This window comes from Pleurodeles waltl, chromosome 9 (assembly GCF_031143425.1).
Source record: "Pleurodeles waltl isolate 20211129_DDA chromosome 9, aPleWal1.hap1.20221129, whole genome shotgun sequence".
Taxonomy (NCBI): Eukaryota; Metazoa; Chordata; class Amphibia; order Caudata; family Salamandridae; genus Pleurodeles; species Pleurodeles waltl.
Window position 1 is genome coordinate 464,495,438 of NC_090448.1, and position 23,900 is coordinate 464,519,337.

The 23,900-nt window shown below is 42.7% G+C and overlaps 1 protein-coding gene across 2 annotated transcripts in view; it reads left to right on the top strand.

The window, feature by feature from the left end:
- Positions 1–10,632: 10,632 nt before the first annotated feature.
- LOC138259505 (tumor necrosis factor alpha-induced protein 2-like) overlaps positions 10,633–23,900 on the top strand; it is a 47,451-nt gene continuing 34,183 nt past the window's right edge. The window contains exons 1-2 of one of the 2 annotated variants that reach the window (XM_069207292.1): positions 10,633–10,837; positions 23,396–23,581. In XM_069207292.1, coding sequence (XP_069063393.1) covers positions 10,774–10,837; positions 23,396–23,581 — 250 coding nt within the window. In that variant the 5' untranslated portion in view covers positions 10,633–10,773. Of the gene's footprint in view, positions 10,838–23,392; positions 23,582–23,900 lie in introns of both variants that reach the window. The other variant, XM_069207291.1, reaches the window with a different exon arrangement.

Consider the following 23,900-nt stretch of genomic DNA (forward strand, 5'->3'; position numbering starts at 1 on the left):
TTGAAGAGAAGATCACTGTAAAATGTATTTGAAGACTGAATTGACGACAAGGTGTTTGGAGGGTGTTTAACTTTTTTGGTAAGACGCTTGAGTGTGGCTGCTGAGGATGGAAGTGTACATGATTGCATGATCAGAGCAAAATTGGCTGATTGATTTTTGGGCAAAAAAAATTTGAATCAGGAGTAGATGGAGTGGTTTCTATTTTTAGTGTGTAGGGAAGGCTTGGGTATTTTGCTGTTGAGTGGTCAGTGGATGGATAGAACACTTTGGTGGTGGTTGTTTGGATTAAGTTTGAGGTCACTTGGAATGATAAGCAGCATAGAGGGAATAGTGCTGGCAGAAAATATGCCATTGCTACCTGTTAAGTGGTAAATGGCCACCACTTTGACATTGACTGATGTAATAAACCTAGTAGATTGGTACTTGGAGGATGAAACAAGGTAGGCAAATATTGGTGGGGGTACAGTAGGGAGTAACTTATGGAGGAAGAGGCCAACATCTTTTCCTTGGTTACTGTTGCAGGAGCTGCGGGAAAAAGTTGTAAATCTGATGTGAAGGACTACCTGTGCTGCAGTATCTTACATACTGATCTAGGTCTCGATTATAGCTTTAAACGTTATTGGAGAAATCAAAGTGGTAATTAGTCAAGTTAGCTTTAGAATGCACTTGAATAGAGCTCAGAATAGAATATATTGCATTGTCTTATACAGGTAATAGGTGATAGGAATTAATTCACAAGTGGTCTTCCAGGCCTTTTTACCTATAAATACAAATTTGGTCTAGTAGTATTTAGGTATCAAAGTCTAAAGAACTGATAACGCGTCCTTTTATGTTAATTTATTACACATTAGGACTCGTTTTAGGCCAATGAATCTTTTGACCCAGTTGAGAGACACCGTAGGACGAGATAGCTGATCAATATGTCAATCAATATATCAATAATGTCATCAATATTTATCACAACAATACATTTCACTTTGGTCAAAGACATTAATCAAATTGACGACGCAACCATGACCTTTCAGCCATGAATAACCACACCTTTTAATAGAATTTTATGAATTTTATTCCCTATTAGTTACAATCTAAGATTAAGTGCATCAATCTTAAAGCCAAGAAGCACAACAGCATAGTTACGATATGGCAACTTTGGTAAGATTTCAATAAGGCAAAAATCATAAACATCAGAATATAACACGGCACAAACATAGATTAGAATTCAGCAAAGTGTCAAATACGTGTCTGTTCAACATAGCATAATGTCAGTCGTTTGTCTATTTGCGTCAATTTGATGATCACCTGTCCTAACCACTAATTAGCATTGGCATGTTGGGCTTCATGCAAAACAATTTAGAACACCAATTTGGAAAACATCTAGCTATGGTCTCTGTCAAAAAGCGAGCAGTTGGTACCTAGAAAGGAAAAGCAAACAGACAAATTACAAATTGCATTGTCATAATTACCCTCCAAGGATTAGGTCAGCGCACAGGTTCAGTCTTCGTCTTCGGGACATCGGTCAAAACGCCAATAGTCAAAGCTCAATGAAAGGGCATAGGGGCACTTTCCTCTTAAGGAGGAAAAGTGTAAATGGGCAGTCTATGGGTGAGGATGGTTTTAATAAGTCTCAAAGTCACCAAACAGAGTGACAGAGTTTCTGGATAAAATCAATGGCATTCTCTACCTAATTCTAATGACCCTTCTGTGACATGGGTTTTTATCCCTTTTTCGTAGTACATTCCCCCAAAATTCTATTGGACACTTACTATACCCCACTATCTTTAACCTATCAAACTTAGCATTTGGTAATCCCAATTGCCACCCCACATTAATTTGTGGTTCTTTGATTGGTCTTCATAATTGACGTCTTGGGAGGTGGCACATCCGGCGTTACTTCACTCTTTGGCACGTCTTTTGGGTCAGCAGATTCATTGTCCATCGGTCTAAGTGACCTTGTACATTTCATTAATCTACATTTGTTTCAATTTATTCATACTTTTAAACCAAGGCACCGAATATGCGCTTGGGAATGGAATTTATATGGTTACAATCATGTTCCAAGTTGAAGAAAAAGAACATTTGCAGGGTCATGGCCCTTTGCGAGTCAGCACACTGGAAAAACAGAAAAATGCATTTAATATGAGAGCTGGGCAGCTAAAACCCGCAGCTCACGCTAACTTAAGGCCTATAAAGATTCTCAATACAGATGCAGTAACATAAATGTTAATGTAAGCTTAATTAAACATAAAATAAACATTTTATTCATTATTATTAGTTTGTGTATACATTGGTGGCCACTCTTCGTGGTCATAATTCAAGTGCACCTTTAAGCAAAATCGCTATTATTATTGTTTTCTATGCAGCATCATTACACATTGATATAAGCATTTTATTTTAGTATAGGTTATGTTAGCTACGCTCTCTCAGATGTAATGTTACATCACAATTTTGACTACTGTAATGCATCCTGCATGCAGAATAAGCAAATGTATACTTCACTCCTACTTCTGATAACTGTACTCGGTGAATCTGCACAAGAGTGCTGATCACACAAATTTGCCAAACTAGAGTCATATTTTTTTAATTTTTTATTTTAAGAGGAAATGCATCAGTGAATGCTTAGCAAGCCAAAGCAAAGTCACAGCTAAAATAATACGCATATATCTATAGTGAAACAATATGGGGGGACACAGTTCTCTCACTACCGTCATCTGTACCAGTCAGTGAGAGAACATCTCCATGCCTCTCTGTATGCATAACTGTTTTGGCTCCAGTTTCTTATGGCTCCCCTTCCTCACATTTAGCGCTGAACCCTTTGGCCTAGATTTCTCTCCTCTCGATACATCATGTCCCACTGGAAATGATAACCCATGATTTCATACCCCATGCATGTATTTCTATTCAGTAACGTTACATTTACTGATTGATGTATAACCTAAAATTGTTGCTCTGAGGTTTTGTTTTTATTTACACATGGAGTTGAAAAACATTTGAAGTGTCTACGAAACATCGGTAACACATATCGGCATGACGTGATTAAAAACATGTCAGCATCAGTGAGCACACTCCACCTAATGTTATTTAGCCGGTTCTGTGCTGAGGACGTAATGGTTACGTCCTGCGGCACAGTGCTGCTGTGCCCAGGACGTAACCATTACGTCCTGGGCACCCAGCCCAGAGGGAGCGCTAGCGCTCCCTCTGTGGGGTTCCCCCCCACCCCCCCAAGTCAGGGATGGAAGGGGAAGCCCTTCCCCTTCCACACCGACCCCCCCACCCCCCCGCACCCCCCTGTGACGTCAATGCCTCCTCCTTCACACTGGAAGCTCAGCTTCCAGCTCGATGATCGGAAGAGAAATGCAAAGCATTTCTCTTCCGATCACGTGGAGGAGGCAGAGAGGCTTCAAACGGAAGGAAATTTATTTCCTTCCCTTTGAAGTCTCTCTCTGCGTTTTGGCAGTCGGATTGTAAAGCAATCCGGCTGTCAAAACGCCCACTAGACACCAGGGATGTCTTTTTGCAAAATGAAACTGGCATAAGGGAGCGACCCCTTGGGCAAGGGTCGCTCCCAGGGGGGGCATTTTTTTTAAGGCCTTTTCTGCCCCTCCTGGGGGCAGAAACCTCTAGGCACCAGGTATAAATTTTTTTTGTTGTTGTTTTTTTTGTTTAATTTTTGTTTTTTGAGGTGGGGAGCGACCCCTTAGGCAAGGGTCGCTCCCGTAGGGGGCAAATTATATTTAGGCCATTTCTGCCCCCCTTGGGGGCAGATTGGCCTATTTTTATAAGGCCAATCTGCGCCCCAGGGGGGCAGAAACCACTAGACACCAGGGAGGTTTTTTTTGTTTGTTTTTCACGTAAGGGGAGCGACCCCTTAGGCAAGGGTCGCTCCCCTGGAGGGGCAAATTGTATTTAGGCCATTTCTGCCTGCTTTGGGGGCAGATCGGCCGATTTTAGGTAAATCTGCCCCCAATGGGGGCAGAAACCACTAGGCACCAGGGATCTTTTTTTTGCGCTGTCACGCAAGGGGAGCGACCTTGTAGGCAAGGGTCGCTCCCAGGGAGGGGTGGGGGGGCAAATTTATTTTAGGCCATTTCTGTCCCCCCTGAGGGCAGATCGGCCTATTGTTATTAGGCCGATCTGCCCCCAGGGGGGGCAGAAACCTCTAGGCGCCAGGGCAAATTTTTTGTTGTTGTTTGTTTTTTTAGAGATGGGGAGCGACCCCTTAGGCAAGGGTCGCTCCCCTGGAGGGGCAAATTGTATTTAGGCCATTTCTGCCCGCTTTGGGGGCAGATCGGCCGATTTTAGGTCAATCTGCCCCCAAGGGGGGCAGAAAGCACTAGGCACCAGGGCAATTATTTTTTTTTTGTTTGTTTGTTTTTTTAGAGATGGGGAGCGACCCCTTAGGCAAGGGTCGCTCCCCTGGAGGGGCAAATTGTATTTAGGCCATTTCTGCCCACTTTGGGGGCAGATTGGCAGATTTTAGGTCAATCTGCCCCCAAGGGGGGCAGAAACCAGTAGGCACCAGGGATCTTTTTGTTTGCGCCGTCACGCCAGGGGAGCGACCCCGTAGGCAAGGGTCGCTCCCCGGGGGGGGGGTGAGGGGGGCAAATTTATTTTAGGCCATTTCTGCCCCCCCTGGGGGCAGATCGGCCTATTGTTATTAGGCGATCTGCCCCCGGGGGGGCAGAAACCTCTAGGCACCAGGGCTAATTTTTTGTTTGTGTTTTTTTTTTGTTTTTTTGTTTTTTTAGATACGGGGAGCTTCCCATTAGTCAGGGGTCACTCCCCTGGAGGGGCAAATTGTATTTAGGCCATTTCTGCCCCCCTTGGGGGCAAATCAGCCGATTTTAGGTGAATCTGCCCCAATGGGGCAGAAACCACTAGGCACTGGGGATCTTTTTTTTTTGCGCCGTCACGCAAGGGGAGCGACCCCGTAGGCAAGGGTCGCTCCCCGGGGGGGGGCAAATTTATTTTAGGCCATTTCTGCCCCCCCTGGGGCCGGCTGAGCTAGAGGCCAAAATCCACAGGTAGGCACTTTGCAAAAAACACCTCTGTTTTCTGTGAAAAAATGTGATGTGTCCACGTTGTGTTTTGGGCCCTTTCCTTTCGTGGGCGCTAGGCCCACCCACACAAGTGAGGTACCATTTTTATCGGGAGACTTGGGGGAACGCTGGGTGGAAGGACATTTGTGGCTCCTCTCAGATTCCAGAACTTTCTGTCACCGAAATGAGAGAAAAAGGTGTTTTTTTGGCCACATTTTGAGATTTGCAAAGGATTCTGGGTAACAGAACCTGGTCAGAGCCCCACAAGTCACCCCTTCTTGGATTCCCCTAGGTGTCTAGTTTTCAGAAATGTGCTGGTTTGCTAGGTTTCCCCAGGTGCAGGCTGAGCTAGAGGCCAAAATCCACAGGTAGGCCCTGTTTTCTGTGAAAAAATGTGATGTGTCCATGTTGTGTTTGGAGCCATTTCCTTTTGTGGGCGCTAGGCCTACCCGCACAAGTGAGGTACCATTTTTATCGGGAGACTTGGGGGAACGCTGGGTGGAAGGAAATTTGTGGCTCCTCTCAGATTCCAGAACTTTCTGTCACCGAAATGTGAGGAAAATGTGTTTTTTTAACCAAATTTTGAGGTTTGCAAAGGATTCTGGGTAACAGAACCTGGTCAGAGCCCCACAAGTCACCCCATCTTTGATTCCCCTAGGTCTCTAGTTTTCACAAATGCACAGGTTTGGTAGGTTTCCTTAGGTGCCGGCTGAGCTAGGTGCCAAAATCCACAGGTAGGCACTTTGCAAAAAACACCTCTGTTTTCTGTGAAAAAATGTGATGTGTCCACGTTGTGTTTTGGGCCCTTTCCTTTCGTGGGCGCTAGGCCCACCCACACAAGTGAGGTACCATTTTTATCGGGAGACTTGGGGGAACGCTGGGTGGAAGGACATTTGTGGCTCCTCTCAGATTCCAGAACTTTCTGTCACCGAAATGAGAGGAAAAGGTGTTTTTTTGGCCACATTTTGAGATTTGCAAAGGATTCTGGGTAACAGAACCTGGTCAGAGCCCCACAAGTCACCCCATCTTTGATTCCCCTAGGTCTCTAGTTTTCACAAATGCACAGGTTTGGTAGGTTTCCTTAGGTGCCGGCTGAGCTAGGTGCCAAAATCCACAGGTAGGCACTTTGCAAAAAACACCTCTGTTTTCTGTGAAAAAATGTGATGTGTCCACGTTGTGTTTTGGGCCGTTTCCTTCCGTGGGCGCTAGGCCCACCCACACAAGTGAGGCACCATTTTTATCGGGAGACTTGAGGGAACGCTGGGTGGAAGGAAATTTGTGTCTCCTCTCAGATTCCAGAACTTTCTGTCACCGAAATGTGAGGAAAATGTGTTTTTTTAGCCACATTTTGAGGTTTGCAAAGGATTCTGGGTAACAGAACCAGGTCAGAGCCCCACAAGTCACCCCATCTTGGATTCCCCTCGGTGTCTAGTTTTCAGAAATGTGCTGGTTTGCTAGGTTTCCCCAGGTGCCGGCTGAGCTAGAAGCCAAAATCCACAGGTAGGCTCTGTTTTCTGTGAAAAAATGTGATGTGTCCATGTTGTGTTTTGGGCCATTTCCTTTCGTGGGCGCTAGGCCTACCCACACAAGTGAGGTACCATTTTTATCGGGAGACTTGGGGGAACGCTGGGTGGAAGGAAATTTGTGTCTCCTCTCAGATTCCAGAACTTTCTGTCACCGAAATGTGAGGAAAATGTGTTTTTTTAGCCACATTTTGAGGTTTGCAAAGGATTCTGGGTAACAGAACCTGGTCAGAGCCCCACAAGTCACCCCATCTTGGATTCCCCTCCCTAGGTCTCTAGTTTTCAAAAATGCACAGGTTTGGTAGGTTTCCCTGGGTGCCTGCTGAGCTAGGGGCCAAAATATACAGGTAGGCACTTGGCAAAAAACACCTCTGTATTCTGTCAAAAAATGGGATGTGTCCACGTTGTGTTTTTGGGCATTTCCTGTCACGGGCTCTAGACCTACCCACACAAGTGAGGTATCATTTTAACGGGAGACTTGGGGGAACATAGAATAGTAAAACAAGTGTTATTGCCCCTTGTCTTTCTCTACATTTTTTCCTTCCAAATATAAGAGAGTGTGTAAAAAAGACGTCTATTTGAGAAATGCCCTGTAATTCACATGCTAGTATGGGCACCCCGGAATTCAGAGATGTGCAAATAACCACTGCTCCTCAACACCTTATCTTGTTCCCATTTTGGAAATACAAAGGTTTTCTTGATAGCTATTTTTGTACTCTTTATATTTCAGCAAATTAATTGCTGTATACCCGGTATAGAATGAAAACACACTGCAGGGTGCAGGTCATTTATTGGCTCTGGGTACCTAGAGTTCTTGATGAACCTACAAGCCCTGTATATCCCCGCAACCAGAAGAGTCCAGCAGACGTAACGGTTGATTGCTTTAAAAAATCTGACATTGCAGGAAAAAGTTACAGAGTAAAACGTAGAGAAAAATTGCAGATTTTTTCACCTCAATTTCCATTTTTTTTTTCAGTTGTTATTTTCTGTAGGAAACCCTTGTAGGATCTACACAAATTACCCCTTGCTGAATTCAGAATTTTGTCTACTTTTCAGAAATGTTGCGGTTTCTGGGATCCAGCATTGGTTTCATGCCCATTTCTGTCACTGACTGGAAGGAGGCTGAAAGCACAAAAAATCGTAAAAATGGGGTATGTCCCAGTAAAATGCCAAAATTGTGTTGAAAAAATGTGTTTTCTGCCTGTTCCTGAAAGCTGAGAAGCTGGTGATTTTAGCACCGCAAACCCTTTGTTGATGCCGTTTTCAGGGGAAAAAACACAAGCCGCCTTCTGCAGCCCCTTTTTCCCATTTTAAAAACAACAAAAAAAATTAATTGTATTTTGGCTAATTTCTTGGCCTCCTTCTAGGGAACCCACAAAGTCTGGGTACCTCTAGAATCCCTAGGATGTTGGAAAAAAAGGACGCAAATTTGGCGTGGGTTGCTTATGTGAACAAAACGTTATGAGGGCCTAAGCGCGAACTGCCCCAAATAGCCAAAAAAAGGCTCGGCACAGGAGGGGGAAAAGGCCTGGCAGCGAATGGGTTAATGTTATATGCTTATGCAAATTAATGTTCCCAATTGGTATTTGAAGATAAAAAGGCCCATATTTATATTTTTTTAGCGTCGCATTTGCGTCGTTTTTTTTATGCAAAATCGTCGCAAACTTACAAAACACAATTGTATTTTGAAAGTTTACGATGCTTTTGCGTCCAAAAATGACGCCAATGCGGCGCTAAAAGAGTATAAATCAGGGCTGAAGAATGCACCCCACTAACCTTTGCACAGTAATCCGTTCTGGGCATATGTGCTTGCTTAGGTTAGGTTAGACTGGGAGAGGTTAGGTTAATTTAGGTTAGGTGTATTAGTTATACACAGCACAATACACCCAAACATCTTCTTGACATTTGGCACTCAAAGTCAAGAGCAAGCAAAGGGAATAAGCCAAAATGATGCACGAATGAGTCAACAATGCCATAGTTTGAGAAGCTACCTGAATTCTAGGTTAAATCTTAGAATAACCTGCTCCCTTGACCAGAAGAGCACACAATATATATAGTTGTATACGGTTAGATCTGGTCCGTTAAAAAGTGAGGCGCTGACTGAACCATGAAGGGTTGATGAGCAAAACACAGTGTTTTTTTACCATGGCTCTAGAGACCATCTTTGTGAAGTTAAGTAAGCGCACCTGCTGCTCAGTATATGATATTGTGGATATTTTCGACTAAACTAGTGTTTTGTAACATCTGAGATATTGGCATATACAACTAATATGATCTGCGTTTTCAGCAAGAAAAAAAATTATACATCTTATAAAGACAATGATCATTACTCTTTATATTGCTGCTATATTTCAGTATTGAAATGTTGACATCCTTCACCACCAGAAATATACCTCATACTGGCTGTCCTGTGACTCTTCTTTCTCAAATCAGCTGCTGTTGCCGCTCTAGTTTGCTTGCCTGATGGAACTCAAACCTTATCAAAATCTCACTGTTGGGTTTCCCTTCACTCTGAGGGCGTGGGAAACACTCCTGTCTGTATGTACTTCCTCTGCGAACATGGACCGGTGCGTTACACTCGGAAAGCAGAAGTGCAACAGAAGCAGCGACTCTACTTGCCATGTACATATATTTATTCAGCGGCTCAAGCCTCACTCTTATGAAAATGTACATTTTTGTACTTCAAATAGACCACTAGAGATTCAGGGCAGAGCTGGTTTAGTAAGATTTAGGCCCATATTTATACTTTTTTAGCGCCGCATTTGCGCCGCTTCTTGACACAATAGCGGCGCAAACGTATAAAATACAATTGTGGCCCATATTTATACTTTTTGACACAAACCAGCGCCAGCGCTGGTTTGCGTCAAAAGAAATGCCTCCGGCTGACGCCATAACTAAGCACCAGGCTGGCGCCTTATTTAAGGATTGACGTTAGCCGGCGCTGCGGGCTGGTCAGAGTAAAAAAGAAATGACTCAAATCAGGCAGTGCTGGCCTAGGGAAAAATGGGGGTTGTGCGTCAAAAAATGATGCAGGTCAGGTTTGAGTAAAAAATCATGGCTCAAACCGGACTTGCGCCATTTTTTGACGCACAACCTCCATTGCAATGACTCCTGTCTTTGCAAAGACAGGAGTCATGCCCCCTTGCCCAATGGCCATGCCCAGGGGACTTCTGTCCCCTGGGCATGGCCATTGGGCACAGTGGCATGTAGGGGGGGCCAAGTTAGGCCCCATGCCACTTTAAAAAAATTAAAAATTATACTTACCCCAGCTTACCTGTACCTACCTGGGATGGGTCCCCCCATCCATGGGTGTCCTCCAGGGGTGGGTGAGGGTGGCAGGGGGTGTCCCTGGGGGCAGGAGAGGGCACCTGTGGACTGTTTACATGGTCAGAGACCATGGAAGTAGGCCCACATGTCCCTTAACACCTGCCCTCACCCAGGCATAAAAAAACGGCACACATCAGGCTGTGTGCCGTTTTTTAAGGCCCGCCCCCTCCTGTGCTTCAAAATGACGCGGGAGTATAAAGCGCACAGGCCTTAAAGTCATTTTTTGGACGGGAACGCGTACCTTGCATGTCATTAACGCAAGGCGGTTTCTCGCATCCAGAAAATGACGCACACGGAGGGATTTTGACGTTCGCGGGGTCGGGCGTCATTGTATAAATATGGGGCAAGGTTTGTGCTTAATGTGCATCAAAAATTTTGCACACATTCAGCGCAGAGTATAACTATACCCCTGTAGTTTGTGCCGCTTTTGCGTCAAAAAGCAGCACTAATGTGGCGCTAAAAAAGTATAAATATGGGCTTTAATATTTGTTCTGTATTGGAGATCGAAATCAAAATGAGAGTGTTTTTTTTTTTAATAATAAAAAATGTATCATAATATCTTATTTCATTCCTTGAACGGATATCTGTGCAATTGTTACACCGGAAAAAAAATGCCCTGGTAGTGGGAAAGCACGAGGGGAATTTCTTTTTCTGTGGGGGAAAATGAGGAGCGAGTGGCTCCTCCCCTCCCGCCTTTGCCACCGCCTGTAACCCTTCGATCTGCTGTCGCGTCCGCGGATGCCCTCATCACACCGGAGGCTGCCGCGGGATTCCCCAGATTGAGAGATGCGGGCAGATCCCGCCCACGAGGAGGAGGAGGCCGAGGAGGTACATATGCGCCGGGAAGGTGGCTCTGACCTATATAAACTGTCAGCGTCTTTGGCGCTATGAAGAAATCCCTGTACAGAAGAGAGGCTCCCCTCGGCGTCCGAAAGATGATGTCCTTTCTTAGTGAGTAACCCCAGCCGCCGGCTCGCGCTCTCTATCCTCTGCGTAATTTTTTGAGAGCCAGTAGCCCACGCGACAAGCTTTGTCTGTTGAAGTTCCTTTCCCCGTGACTTGTTTTCATATTTACCTTACTTTCTCAGTCAGTAAACAGCCACTGGCGTCTTATCTCTGCTCTTCAGCTCGCGCACTTGCAGACAACTACTGCGCTTTCAGCCAGTAACCAGAGGGGCTTGCGCAGGTCAGACACTCTTATTCCGCTATACTTGACCTCTATTAAATATGCCCCAGGTGGCTAGGTCGCTGCGGTATCTGCCGTGTTCTGCCTTGCTGGGACACAGCAACGAAGCTGCTGTAATTTTCACTGTGTGTCATCGAGGAGTCCCGCCCTGTTGTTGATACTGTCTGATGAGATGCATTTGTTTCGAAATTCCAGATAGTTCTTTGGCATGGAGCATCCTCGTGCAATGGCCCTTTCAGTTTTACTCTTTGACCTCCCTTCTATAAATACAAGCGCTTGTCCTTGAAGTAGACTCGTTCATAGATCTGACCCACATGAAGCTGTGCCTTGAAGCATTGGGCAGGCATTGTCAGTTTGTGAGTACCTGCACTCCTTCCAGATGGAAGAGGGATCACCGTCCAGCACCGATGCAATACTTACGAGTGACAATTATCGCCACTTCCCAGTAGCAAACATGTACTCTACTGTGGTGAACCCTGCACTCATGTGCTTCGGTTTCATGCACTGATCTGAAAGGTGCTTCCAATATCTACAAACGTTTACCAGGTTGTAATCTCGGGGTTTAGCACGGCAGTCTCTGCATCCGAGGCGGGGTCCGATCCCAGTCACCTCCTGATGCCTACTTTTTGCAGATGACACTAGGTTAATGAACCACTGTGTTCCCAGTCATCTACTCGCTTTCATTTACCAGAGCAATGTATTATGGTAGTTGCCATCAGTGGAAACAAATTGACTTATACACTGCATAACAAATATTCAGCCAATGGTGTAGGCGTTCACACTCGCCGGCGAGCATTGATTTATAGACTTTGGGCTTCAGCTGTAATAGGCAGATTCATTACATTCATTGACGCAGTAGAGAAAGTGGTGGTGTCCGCTGTAAACTAGTTTCAGAAGGAGCCATTTAATTGTATTGATCAACGAAGTGAATTTTAGTACTTGGCCCAGTGGTGTAACAAAGGCCCCACGGTGCCGCCTCAGCACAGAACCTGGCCTGAGCGAGTCTCACGGGTGTGGGGAGCTCCAATTTCGTTACGCCAAATAACTTTTCAAGCATTTATATATCTGTGCTGTTTTACCTTGCGTGCTTAGATTAGGTCTTTACTGAATAATTCATTCCCGTTATTCTTCTTTATTGCATTTGTATCTTGCTGGCAATGACTCATAGCAATCTATTTGATAATGTCTGCATTTTTGTATTGATTAATTAACTATGCAAATAAAACAATTCATTAATTCATCCATTTATGTTCATTGTGACCCAAATTAGTGGTGCTCAATTGTGCACGTCATCATTTCTCTTCGTGTAGCTCCGGAGTCCTATTCCTCTATTGCATTCAGCATACAATGATGCTGTGATTTCTAAATATCTACCACCGTACACCCGAATGTTCCAGTTAATTTAATGGATGTAATCCCTTTAGCACATTGGACACATTGATGTCCGAGAATTCAGCTTTTAAAATTTGCATAGAAACAATTACAAATGGGTTTCACTGGTTCCGGCTACAGAATATTTTTTTCTGGTCTGGACATTGTATTTTGCGTGGAAAAATGCTAAGCCAATGTCAATGTTAAATAAAGATACTATTGAAAAGCAATACATTCCACTGAACACTAAAATCCATTTCGATCCTCCAATTGGATTACATTTTCGATTGTATCTTCTACCTTCGAAACAGTGCCAGCTTGTTCGCAATTCCTACAAGGCTTACGCTCTTCCAGTTATGAACGGGTTAACAGGACAGCAGTGGAGTAGCAATGGTGCCACGGGCTCTAATACAAACAAATACGAGGCCCACTTCCCCCTGTTTGGGTAAGAAAAGACTCACGTGATTGGGTGCAGTGGGTCCTTAAGGACCCGGGGTCCGGGTGCCGCTGCACATGTCACACTATTGACACTCTCCTGCACAAAATAAATCATTCCGTTACTTAAAGGGCACGACGTTACACTCTGCTTTGGGCGCATCTTCCTAGAATGAACTCTATTTTGACACATTTGGGCATTTGGGCTTCATCCCTCAAACGATACGTAGACATGCAAAGCTCTGAAGAGGGATGCCAGATGTTTATTGAAAGTGTTGTGAGGGAGTCCTACTTTACTTAATTGAATGAGCTAGCTGTGTTTTAGTCCATATAGGATGTTAAGGGTGTAGCCAGAAAAATAAAATACCCCCACTTTGATCCCGAGTTTGAGACAATTGATGCCCGCAGCCATTCATGGGACTGCTGTCCCTGAGGAAATTCAGAACTTTCCTTCCTTTCCTATATCCTTATTTCAGTCTGTCATTCCTTTTTTGTCCTTCTCTCAAATATTATTTGTCTTTTTTCTATCTTCTGCTCGCTTTTCCTTTCCGCCTTCATCCATCCTTCTACCCATCCATCTTTCTCTCTATCCAGACATCCTTCTCTCCTTTCTTTTCTCTCTCTGGCCACACATCATGCTCTCCATCCATCTATAGCTCCTTACTTCCCTAAATCATCCAACTATCCTTTTCTTTATCCAGTCATCCTTCTCCGCATACACCATCCATCTATTCCTTACCCCTTTCTCCACCATCACCTCACCATTCACTCCTTAACTCCCCATCCCCCTTCCTTTCATGTTCTCATGTATATTTGTTCCCCCACCGTAGAACACTATCATCCCATCTTCTTGTAGTGGCATCTACTTGCTTTAGATTGGACCACAACCTTCTCTAATCCAAGTCAGGAGAGTTAAAAACAAACAATATAATATTTTATGTTAGTCGGAAATGCCAAGTGGCAACCAACAAAGCTCCCCCCCCACTCAAGCTGCTGAAGTGGGGGGATCATAACGCCCCTGTAATGTGTTATCCCTTTCAGAGATCATTGCTGTTGGAGATGAGCTTTAGGATTAAAGTGTAGGGCACACCCTCTGTGTAGAAGTACACACTGTATTGTGTACAGATTGTGCTGTAAGGTCACCTTTCAGTACCGGCGCAGATGGGGAAAAGCAGCATCTGATGAGGGCTGGCTGACACAAGAGGAAAACTGGATCAGTACCTAGGTTCGAATCACAGCTTCTCCACGGACCAGAATATGAACCTGTCAAAACTGCTTAGTTTCCCTACAATTCTTTTACTTTATTTGCAAAAAACAGGGGTGCTTGAAGGCATTTCAGTGCTGATAGTTCACTTTACAACAAAACTAATGCACATTTATTTAATTTGAAACATGGTAGTGATAAAAATGAATTAGCCCAAATGTACATAACACTATGTTATGCTGTAACTTACTCAGGCTGACTTCACTATTCAGTTAAGTAACCTACATATAGCACAACACACCCGAAAGTCAACACGTGAAAACCAGAGATTGGTGTAGAGTGGACGCAAGGCATGCTTAACGTGATTTATTTAGGAGTCTCAAGCAGAAGCTCTGGCCAATTTCATAATGAAATGTCAAAATCATAATAGGCAAGATCAGCCAGAAAAGGGCATCAATAATCAAAGATAGTATTTGCCCTGCTTGACTTTCACTGCTGTGATGATTTGACATATTTTGAGGGTAGATATAATGGGGAGCCAACAGCTAATAGTAGACACCTTCAAAAATATACAGCGTAAATTAAATAGGAACACCACCCACTATTATGTATAACTCCCCCTTTCAGATACATTCTCATCAGTCTAGCCCTACTCTAAATTCTACTAAGCGCACAAGAAATCAAAAGCACAAACTTAACACAACTAACGCATGAAGGAATATAAAAATTCAAACTTACTAACTATTAACCTCGCATCTTGGGCTCCGGGGTTGCGTGCCACTCACCGCCAAGCGCTTCAATGCCTTCTCAGGGTTAGTAAGCTCTATATAACTACAATTTACAATTACAATGTGTTGCAGGATACAACATACACTCCCAGAGAAATTATTATTGGCATAGTCGAGTCTACAGCTGGCATATTGGTACCAATTCTTCACACAATGTGGGTATTTTCTATCATTGAGGCTACAATCTGCACAATGTTGCCCATACTGGACCTATTGGTTGCATTTTTACTATACACCTGGCTACCTTGTCAATGTAGTGGGCATCACAAGGAGATGCTCACCCTTGACATATTGTGGCCATTCTTGACATAATTGTGTGGATATCTCTGGCATAATAGTTGGCAACCTTGACATATTGTGGGCATCCTTATAATTCCAATAGTACTAACATAGTCGTGCCAAAGGGTTTTTTGGGCATTCTTGACATAATTCTTCTGACACCTTGTGCATAATAGCCTTGTGTATCTATGGCCAGGGTGATGATAATGAGCTCGAAAAGCAGAACTTGTAAATGTATTACATTAGTACATGCAATTACTTGGCGAAATTGACTAACTGGTGTTTACTAAAAAGGAAAACGTTGGTATTTTAGGACAGAATAAAGTTTTGCAGAGCAATGGCAAACTTCTATTCAGTAAATTGGGCTCACTTAAACAAAATGTCTCAGTTCATACACAGTATTTTCAAAAATGGCTATGCTGATTTTGGGGACAGAATTATTGCATACCTGAAATTTAGGTACAAACGTACAACTGCCCGAAATTTTTAAATTTAAGGAAGCTAGAGTATGTTAGAAATCTTCATCCAATGGAGGGATTTAAAGGTCACTTTTCTGAGTTTTGCAAGCAGAGCACCGTCTTCTGTAGCTGCGTTAGTTTAAGATCGTTTGTAATTTGCATGCACATGGTTGTAGTCAATGCGAAGAGTAGGCTTTTATGTGCAGAGTGGGTACTTGGATAATTAGGTAAGCAATGCTATACTAATGTGGAAGATGGTGATAGCAGAAACACAACAGGCAAGTGAGAAGCTAAACCCAGATTACTTTGTGTAATGGCGCAGTGAACTTTTGCACTGATATTTACACTGGTCGATCAATGCAAAATTACTTTTGCACGAACAGGCATGCCAATAAAATGTACATTTTCCACCAGCGGGTCACTGCAAATAGGCAAGGAAAAGTGTTTTTGCATTGATCTTTTTGTGCAAATACCATTGTCAGTGCAAAATACTTGTACTGTGGTGAGTGTTAAAGAGTATCACTATCTTTAGCAGGAGAGGTTGCAGTGTACCTAGCAGAAACTAGAAAGTGGCCCCAAATGTACTTATTCTTAATGGAAAGATAGAAGGCAGAGTGGCAGTTTCAGAGAGTTCACATACACATGCATTAAATACCACTAATTAAAAAAATATAAAAGTGACAGCCTGCATTTGAATATACAATTTCGAAAGAGCATTGTGCAAAGGGTAATTATATTCATTATTCCCCTTTGAATCAATGATCTAGGGACAGGCAAATTGTGTAATTCTCTGTAGGGAAAGGAAATTAATATACCTCTTAGCAATTAGAATTGTGTGTGTTTTGCATATCACACATGGGAGGTTGCGGGCATGAAAATAAAATTGTAAGTGACGTCTGCCCTTGTGTATAAAGGTATGTAGGACACCAGCTCGTGTCGTCCATAAAGTTTTTGTGGTGTATTTATGCTCCAGGGATGATCATTAAAATGCTAGGACAGGGTAGCCATCCAGATGTGGTTATGCCTGGGATCCAGCCTGCTCGTCCACTCATTGCTTGGACAAGGCAATAGTAGGCTCAGCAAGAATTTTCTTTCACCTCAGGTTTCTGTCTGTGACCAGTCATTTCTTATGGTACCTGCATGAAGCTAGGTCCTGGATAGACCTTTCTTATAATAATATAAGTGCTTTGGCTTGACTTAAAGCTTAAATCAACCACAGAAATTATGGTAGCACCGGGGTATGCCACCTGAATTTATCAAACCCACAATATTGGTGGGACAGAATTTTGAGGACAAAATGTTTTAAAAAACAAACCTGCTGACAGGTAAGTTTAGACTTTTTTTGCCTAACTGCACATATGTGTGGCTAGGCGGTACATATATCTTCAGGGTACTTGGATGTGAAGTTAGGAATAGTAAATACACACTTTCCAATGTGCAATTACTTTTCTTTGATATTTTGTCCCTCAATATTCTTTCCTCAATATTCTTATACTACAATATTGTTGGTTTCGATATTTTGTTGTACAATCTAATATCAGCCTCATACTGTAGCAAATGAGTGCAGAAAGTCAGATCAACTATCATCAGTAGGGTTTGCGGGAATTCTCATCCCAAAAATTGATTTTTGGTTTTTAGTGGGAGACACGTGATTCATTTTATGACAGTTAGCTAGCAATATTGGTTAAAAAGAAAGGGAGACCTGCAAGATTGAACCTTGAGATAGACGGTTTTTGCAGAATTTTGTGTTGGTTCATCCTTCTCACTATGACCTTCTTCCTTTAGATTTTAAAGTAGAGTTGGAACTATCCTTCTTTTTAGTCCCATTCTGATGTACCCTTAAGATTGCATTACAGTGGGTTTTTTTAATGGTAGCAATCACATTAGTAGAATAAGGGCTCATCTTTTTCAGGAAGCCCTGTCTGTAGTTTTTACCCTATTTCTTGATTCTTCGTGCAAGTTGATGTTTAGTCCAAAGGAGCACTCTTTTTCTTTTAAATTGCATCATCTGATACCGTACCCAACAGTTTATACTGGGTTATCCCAGAGCATCACATAGGAGGGTCATTGAGGGCACTTTGCCCTAGGCTCATCATTTTTTGCGGCCCAAAGCACCTGTTACAAAATCTGTTAGGAGCAAGAGGAAGGGCTAACGTGATGAGGTACTGACAGCTTGCTTAGTACTAGCAAATCACATTTACTTTAAGGACATTCTCCTGCTTTTCAGTAATTGCAGTCCTCTCTCCATCTCTTGCATATTACTTGCCTTGAATCCTATTTTTGGGGTTGTGCTGATAGTTGATTAAGGAGCAGTCTCTGAGGTTAGTCCTATTTATAAGTAGTGTTAGATGGAGACTTATCATTTAAACCAATAAACCATGAGGTTAGTTTGGTGCATGCGTCCAGATGCATCACGCAATGCATTGAAATACTGAAGTGGTGAGTTTGTGTAATGGCAATTACTGGTAAATCATGAAACCAAAAGAGGGTTTCTCTTTTTAGGATACAAAGGTACAGTTATCACTAGAGCTCCTGTCAACATTTTGGCCCTGATTAAAAATGGGCCTGTATTCTTGATTCAGCTGCAAATACGAATTTTCTCCAAATTCAGGAATACAACTGCAGCATTACGACGTTTTCCTGCACAGATTTCACTAAGTAAAATGCACCGTGGCGGCTGGTGACATTTGAAAGTGATGGGGCATAAAAGTTGGGTATGACTTTTGTGTAACGAGGAAAGTGAACACACTTAATGAACAAACATGGGGTCTAAGGGAGTTCCCGTCCCAAGTAAAAACTGAAAAAAGATTGACAAATGGTTTATTTGAAAGCAAATACATTTAGTGAGAAAGCAAGATGTATAAAGCAGTGTGAACATATAGGGCCTGATTACAACTTTGGAGGAGGGTGTTAATGCGTCCCTAAATGTGACAGATATACCACCCGCTGTATTACGAGTCCATTATATCCTATGGAACTCGTAATACGGTGGGCAGGATATCCGTCACATTTGGGACGGATTAACACCCTCCTCCAAAGGAGGAGGGCTTGCCCAGTGTCTTGCAGTGCATCCAGCATCAACTTTTGAAAAAAATGCTCTAACAGGCATCAGGAAGCACCTACAGCTGCTGACTGCAGTCAATCCTGCAGAAATATGTGCAAACAGACCTTTAAGTGGGATGAAAAAAGTGTGGGCTCTCTAAAAGGGAACATGTAAAATACATTTCTGTAATTCCCATAGTGTGCCACCTGGCCTGCATTTTGATTTCTCTCTGAAATGTTGCTGCATCCAGAAATATAACCCACCAACTGACATACATCTAAAACCTGTCAGTACTATTGGCTTTGTCAATGGTTGTTAGCTGTTCGAGATAAAGGAGAAACAACAATGGTTAGCTATAAATAATTAACACTGGAAATGTTTCAGTTCTGAAATTCTGAGACTGTGAATTAAATATTAATGGAAGTAGTATGGCCTTTAGTTATGTGTGCTTTTCGTTAGATATTATTGCCATTTTTCTCTTCACATCTCATCCATCTGCACAATGCACACTTTCAACCTCCTCTCATTCCTCTTCAGCACCCTCTTTTCCTCCTCCCCTGAATGCACTCCCTCGCATCACCCTCATGTTACCATCCCAAACATACACTGCACTCTTTCACATTTAAGCACTTTATTTAATTTTGCTTTGCCTTCTAAATATTTTGACCTCTATTCACCACTTCAGGCACATTTACACTGAATTTCATTTCCAGCTGGACTCCATGACCATTGTTCTGTGTACTCTGCAGAGAGACCAACCCACAGTCAGGCACTTTGCTTTGCCTTCAGCCTCAGCATCAGTGTTCTCAATCAAAGCCCCTCATAAACACCTAGCACGAGTCACATTATGCACTATGCTGGCACACATTACATACATTTTAAATTCATTGTTCTCATACCAATCCATGTTTGTGGCATTAACGTTAAGGGCATGAAGATAGGGCCAGTTTTGAAGCCATACGGCAGATAGATGCCTCTACTGTAAGCATGTATTTCTCCCCTTGTGCTTGACTTGAATTTTTGGATCAATTTTGCAAGGGAGTAAGAACCCTGCTTATCTTTTGGAACAGTTTCACGAGGAACAAATACAGCAGCTCCTTTCTAAAGGAGCCAGCAATCTGCAGCCAGGGCCTGAGGTGTCACAGTGGGGGAGGCTAGTGTGACAAAGGGTCTAAAAAAATAAAAATAGCACAAGATTAGCATTATAACACCGTTACCGAAGACAAGGCACTAAATCACATGTGCTTGCATCCACTCCTACTGTGTGACGAATGGAGAAAGGGTGGGATCTATGCCTATGAGTGACATATGACTACCCTCATGCAGGGATGAAGACTCCGATGGCCAAAATCATGATGCTAAAAGCGTCCCTGGCCCCTAGTGCATACTGCCATAGACCACAGTGGAAATGAAGGGGTTTAGAGCAGTCAGCCCTGTGTTGTGCATCAGTGTAGAAAGTTGATTTACTTCCTGGCTTCCATCTCATGCTTCAAAGCGAGGTGGGGCAGGCAGCCTGGAATAGACAACCCAGACTTCAATGCATCGATTTGTTTAGAGATACAATTGTATCTTTAAATATATCGATCTATTTAATATTTTTTAGATGGATATGTAGGAATTTTCAGAAGAGAGCAGCCCCTCCGCCCTAAAAGTGAAACTGCCCCTGAAAATCTGTAATACATTATACAGGGAAATATGTAACATTTAGAATTTTTCAAGTTGTGAAAAACAAAAGCATATGGTGTTACCATGTTACCCTACAATTGTAGTGTGAAACTCGGAACGGGCAGTAATACTTAGGGGTGGTGAAATATTTTGTTCTGCTGGGCTGAAATGGCAAAATTGTGGTACTGTTTTTATTATTATTTTTGTAATGTGGAGTTTCAGACAAATTCCACCAATCGCCCTGTGGTGAAATTTTTTCTTGCAGGTGGCTCAAGAAATGTAAGTGTGAGTGAGATTTGGCATCCCCTAGTGATATTTCCAGTCGTTAGAAGGCCATCTGGTGAAAGTTTTCTAATGTGGGCGGTCATAACTGTTCACAGTCAGAAGGCTGCCACTCAAGAAGAAGATCTACTTGAACAGCAGCAAAATCAACTTGAGTAGCTCAGCTGACTTGCATGCCATGTGGTGCCATCCGTACTGATTTTTCAGCACAGAACACGCTCCCAGTGCTGAATCACAGCACGAACAGCGCAACATGGCTATTTCCTCCAGTTGGTGGAACTCCACAGAATATTGCAGAGTTTTTATGTAACTACGTTGAATTCCGCTGAGTCAAATTCTGTGAGTTCCACCCACCCCTAGTAATACTGCGCCTCCTAGACCCAGAATTCAGCACTACTAGTGTATGTTGGGTGTGGTGTTACATTCGAATAACAAGTCCCTTTGTCTGTCTCTAGTTGCAGTGCGCTCAAGTGAATTGCCTGGGGTCACACAGATTAGTCAAATGGAGAAGCCAGGATTACAGTTCAGATCTTCAGGTTCCTCTTTGACTAGTTAATATGCTAGACCACAAATACTTCGCAATAAAGGGCTGGGCCAATGGGTTTTATTGCTCAAGAGGAACACCATGTGGCTCTGAATGAATTTCACAAGTATGAGCATTGAAAAAGTGACTTTTAAAAAGTAAAGAAAAGCATACAAACATATTTTTCCTACAGATTGATATTATTTTTCCCTGTTTATGTCTTAGCAACAGACTTGTTTCTGTTGCAAAGATCAACATATTCTTGATTTTCATCTTTGTTAGTACCTCATATTTGGGTGCGGTTGACTTCCCATTTCCAGTCACCGATCATTGCCTAGCTTTGCCTGGGGGGTGGGCAGATGAGCTGCTCCTGCCTTTGAGCATGAAAAGGGGAAGTTGAGTGCTACTGAGGCACAGAAAGCAGCGCACAGTGTTTCCTGCATCTCATTTCTGTACCGTACCATACAATTTTTGCAAAATAACCAATGTATACACACACTTCCTTTGAGTTTTGAAATCTTTCCACCTATCATAGAGTTTTTTGTTGATCGTTTTACAGTTCCATGAAGTATATATAGTGACACTCTAGCCTGGCTGACGAAGGGTGATACCCTGAAACCGGGCCCAGGATGCTTGTATCTCGTCCAGGGAGGACCTGGCCTGGCAGTTCGGGCTGGACTGTTCCCATGGGGAACATGGTCAAGGCTGATTTGCATATGTTTGGGTCCAAACTGGAATGGCATGGCGAGCAAAAAGCTGATTAATCAAACCCAGATCTGTGACTGGGGGTGAGTGTTTGATTTGTCCTGTATTCCGTCCATCATCTGTTGTTTTTGCACAGGTTGAATGACTGAGCAATGCCTAGGGTAAATTGTATTCTGGATTTACACCCTCTTTAAACTTCAGAAATTCTCTATTGAGTCTGAATTTTTTCAGGAAAAACTATTTTTTTATGTGTAAGATTTGCAAAAATGAGAGTGGGTGAAATTGGATGACGGAGGAGTTGATTTTTAGTCCTGTGGTCTGTGGCTACTGCACAAAACCATCGTCTTCGCATCTTTCAATTACAGCAGTTATTTGGCGACTTGTGACTACATGACTGCCTTACACTCACTGAATCCCATGACAAGCTTATTTTTAGTTAAATAAGTTGAATGGTGATATTTGTTTTGTATTTTTCTATGTCATGGGTCACGAAGGTTGTCCAGCAGGAGACCATTGCTCATAGAAAATGTATACCATTATGACTGCTCCCAAGATATTACGTAATATTTTTTGTAATCAAATTATTTTTGTGTTAACTACAGTACCAAAGAAAAATGTTGTTTTAAAAACGTTGCTCAATAACTGGTGGTAACATCGAACAGCAAAGACGCCATCAGGCTCCAGCTGGCTGACAATCGTGATTCAGATCTTGAAACATTTCAGACTAAACCTACAACTTTTTATGTGTGTGTGTCTGTATATATCTATATCTATATTTATAGATACACACACACATATATATGTACAAATATAATCTCCCTTTCGAAAAAATGCGATGGGTAGAAGCTATGACATGATAACTTCTAAAATGAGGTTCACAAAGAAGAAGAGTCAGTTGACAAAAGAGCTGTTTGAATAGTTCCATTATGTTATTGTTGGCAAAAGATGGTGTGGTAGAGCTCAAATATATAGTGACCAGAGGCCCTGTCTGGGGCGCTCCTAACAAGAAATAAAAAGAGGACTGGGCAGGCACACTCAGTTAACATCTTACTCAGGGTATGCGTGACTCTCTGTTTAACTTAAAGGGGAAATTAAGCATAATTAAAATGATAAAATCAATTTTTTTGACTTTTTTTCCACATGTCGGTGCCATCGTTTCCACGAGATAAGCTTTTCATTAATTGATGTGCTTGTAGCACTACGGCTAATTCTTATAATTGCCGGGCCTGAGACGTTTCTGCTTGTCTAATTCATTCTTAGGAATTTAAATAGCTCCTACATAGAAGGTTGGCAATGACGACACACAGCACCCCTTCCTATCACGTCTGTTTTTGAGGTTACATATTCTTGCTGCAAAAAATCATATCCCATATTTTTTAAAACATGCCCTTCTAATATATGTGTTGTGCTCTTGTTACCTATTGATGCGAAATATAGCGAAACTTTTTCTTTTCTATTTTGTTACCAAGTGTTGTCATTGTGCAGGGTTAGAACTGTTTAGGCATTCATTTTAAGGATCTTCATGGTTTGGGCTACTTTTAACACATGCATGTGATTGTTTTTCAAGCAGGATCTCACAATGCTGCCACCAATGGAACAGCAATCAAAGCAAAATCAAAAGACGGCAAAAGGACGGAAAGACCAAGGAAAACAATGAAAGCAACCAAAAAACACTTCTTGAAATTCATCTTGTGTGGAAACATAGAGACACAACCCAACAACATTGATGCAATGGAGGAAAGGAGACCTGCTACAGGTACATATTGTTTCAGAAAAGGGATTCACATTGCTGTGATGCTTCCGAGTGGTTCAAGATGGCAGCAGTCATTAGACTTGCACATGCTACATCCCTCTGTATGTGTCAGTGACTAGCTACCTCTAGTGTCTGTGAGCCTTATACAGTCACGGTTTGGTTTTCATGGGCGCCAGTGAACCCCACATGGTCTTGAAGTCTGCTCTGTGTGTCTGCACCTTTAGAGATGTTCTTCATCCTGCGCACGGGGGCCTGACATGTAGCGCCTACCAAATCGTTGGTTATTATTTTACATTACGTGAGTGCCGCTTCAAGGGATCTG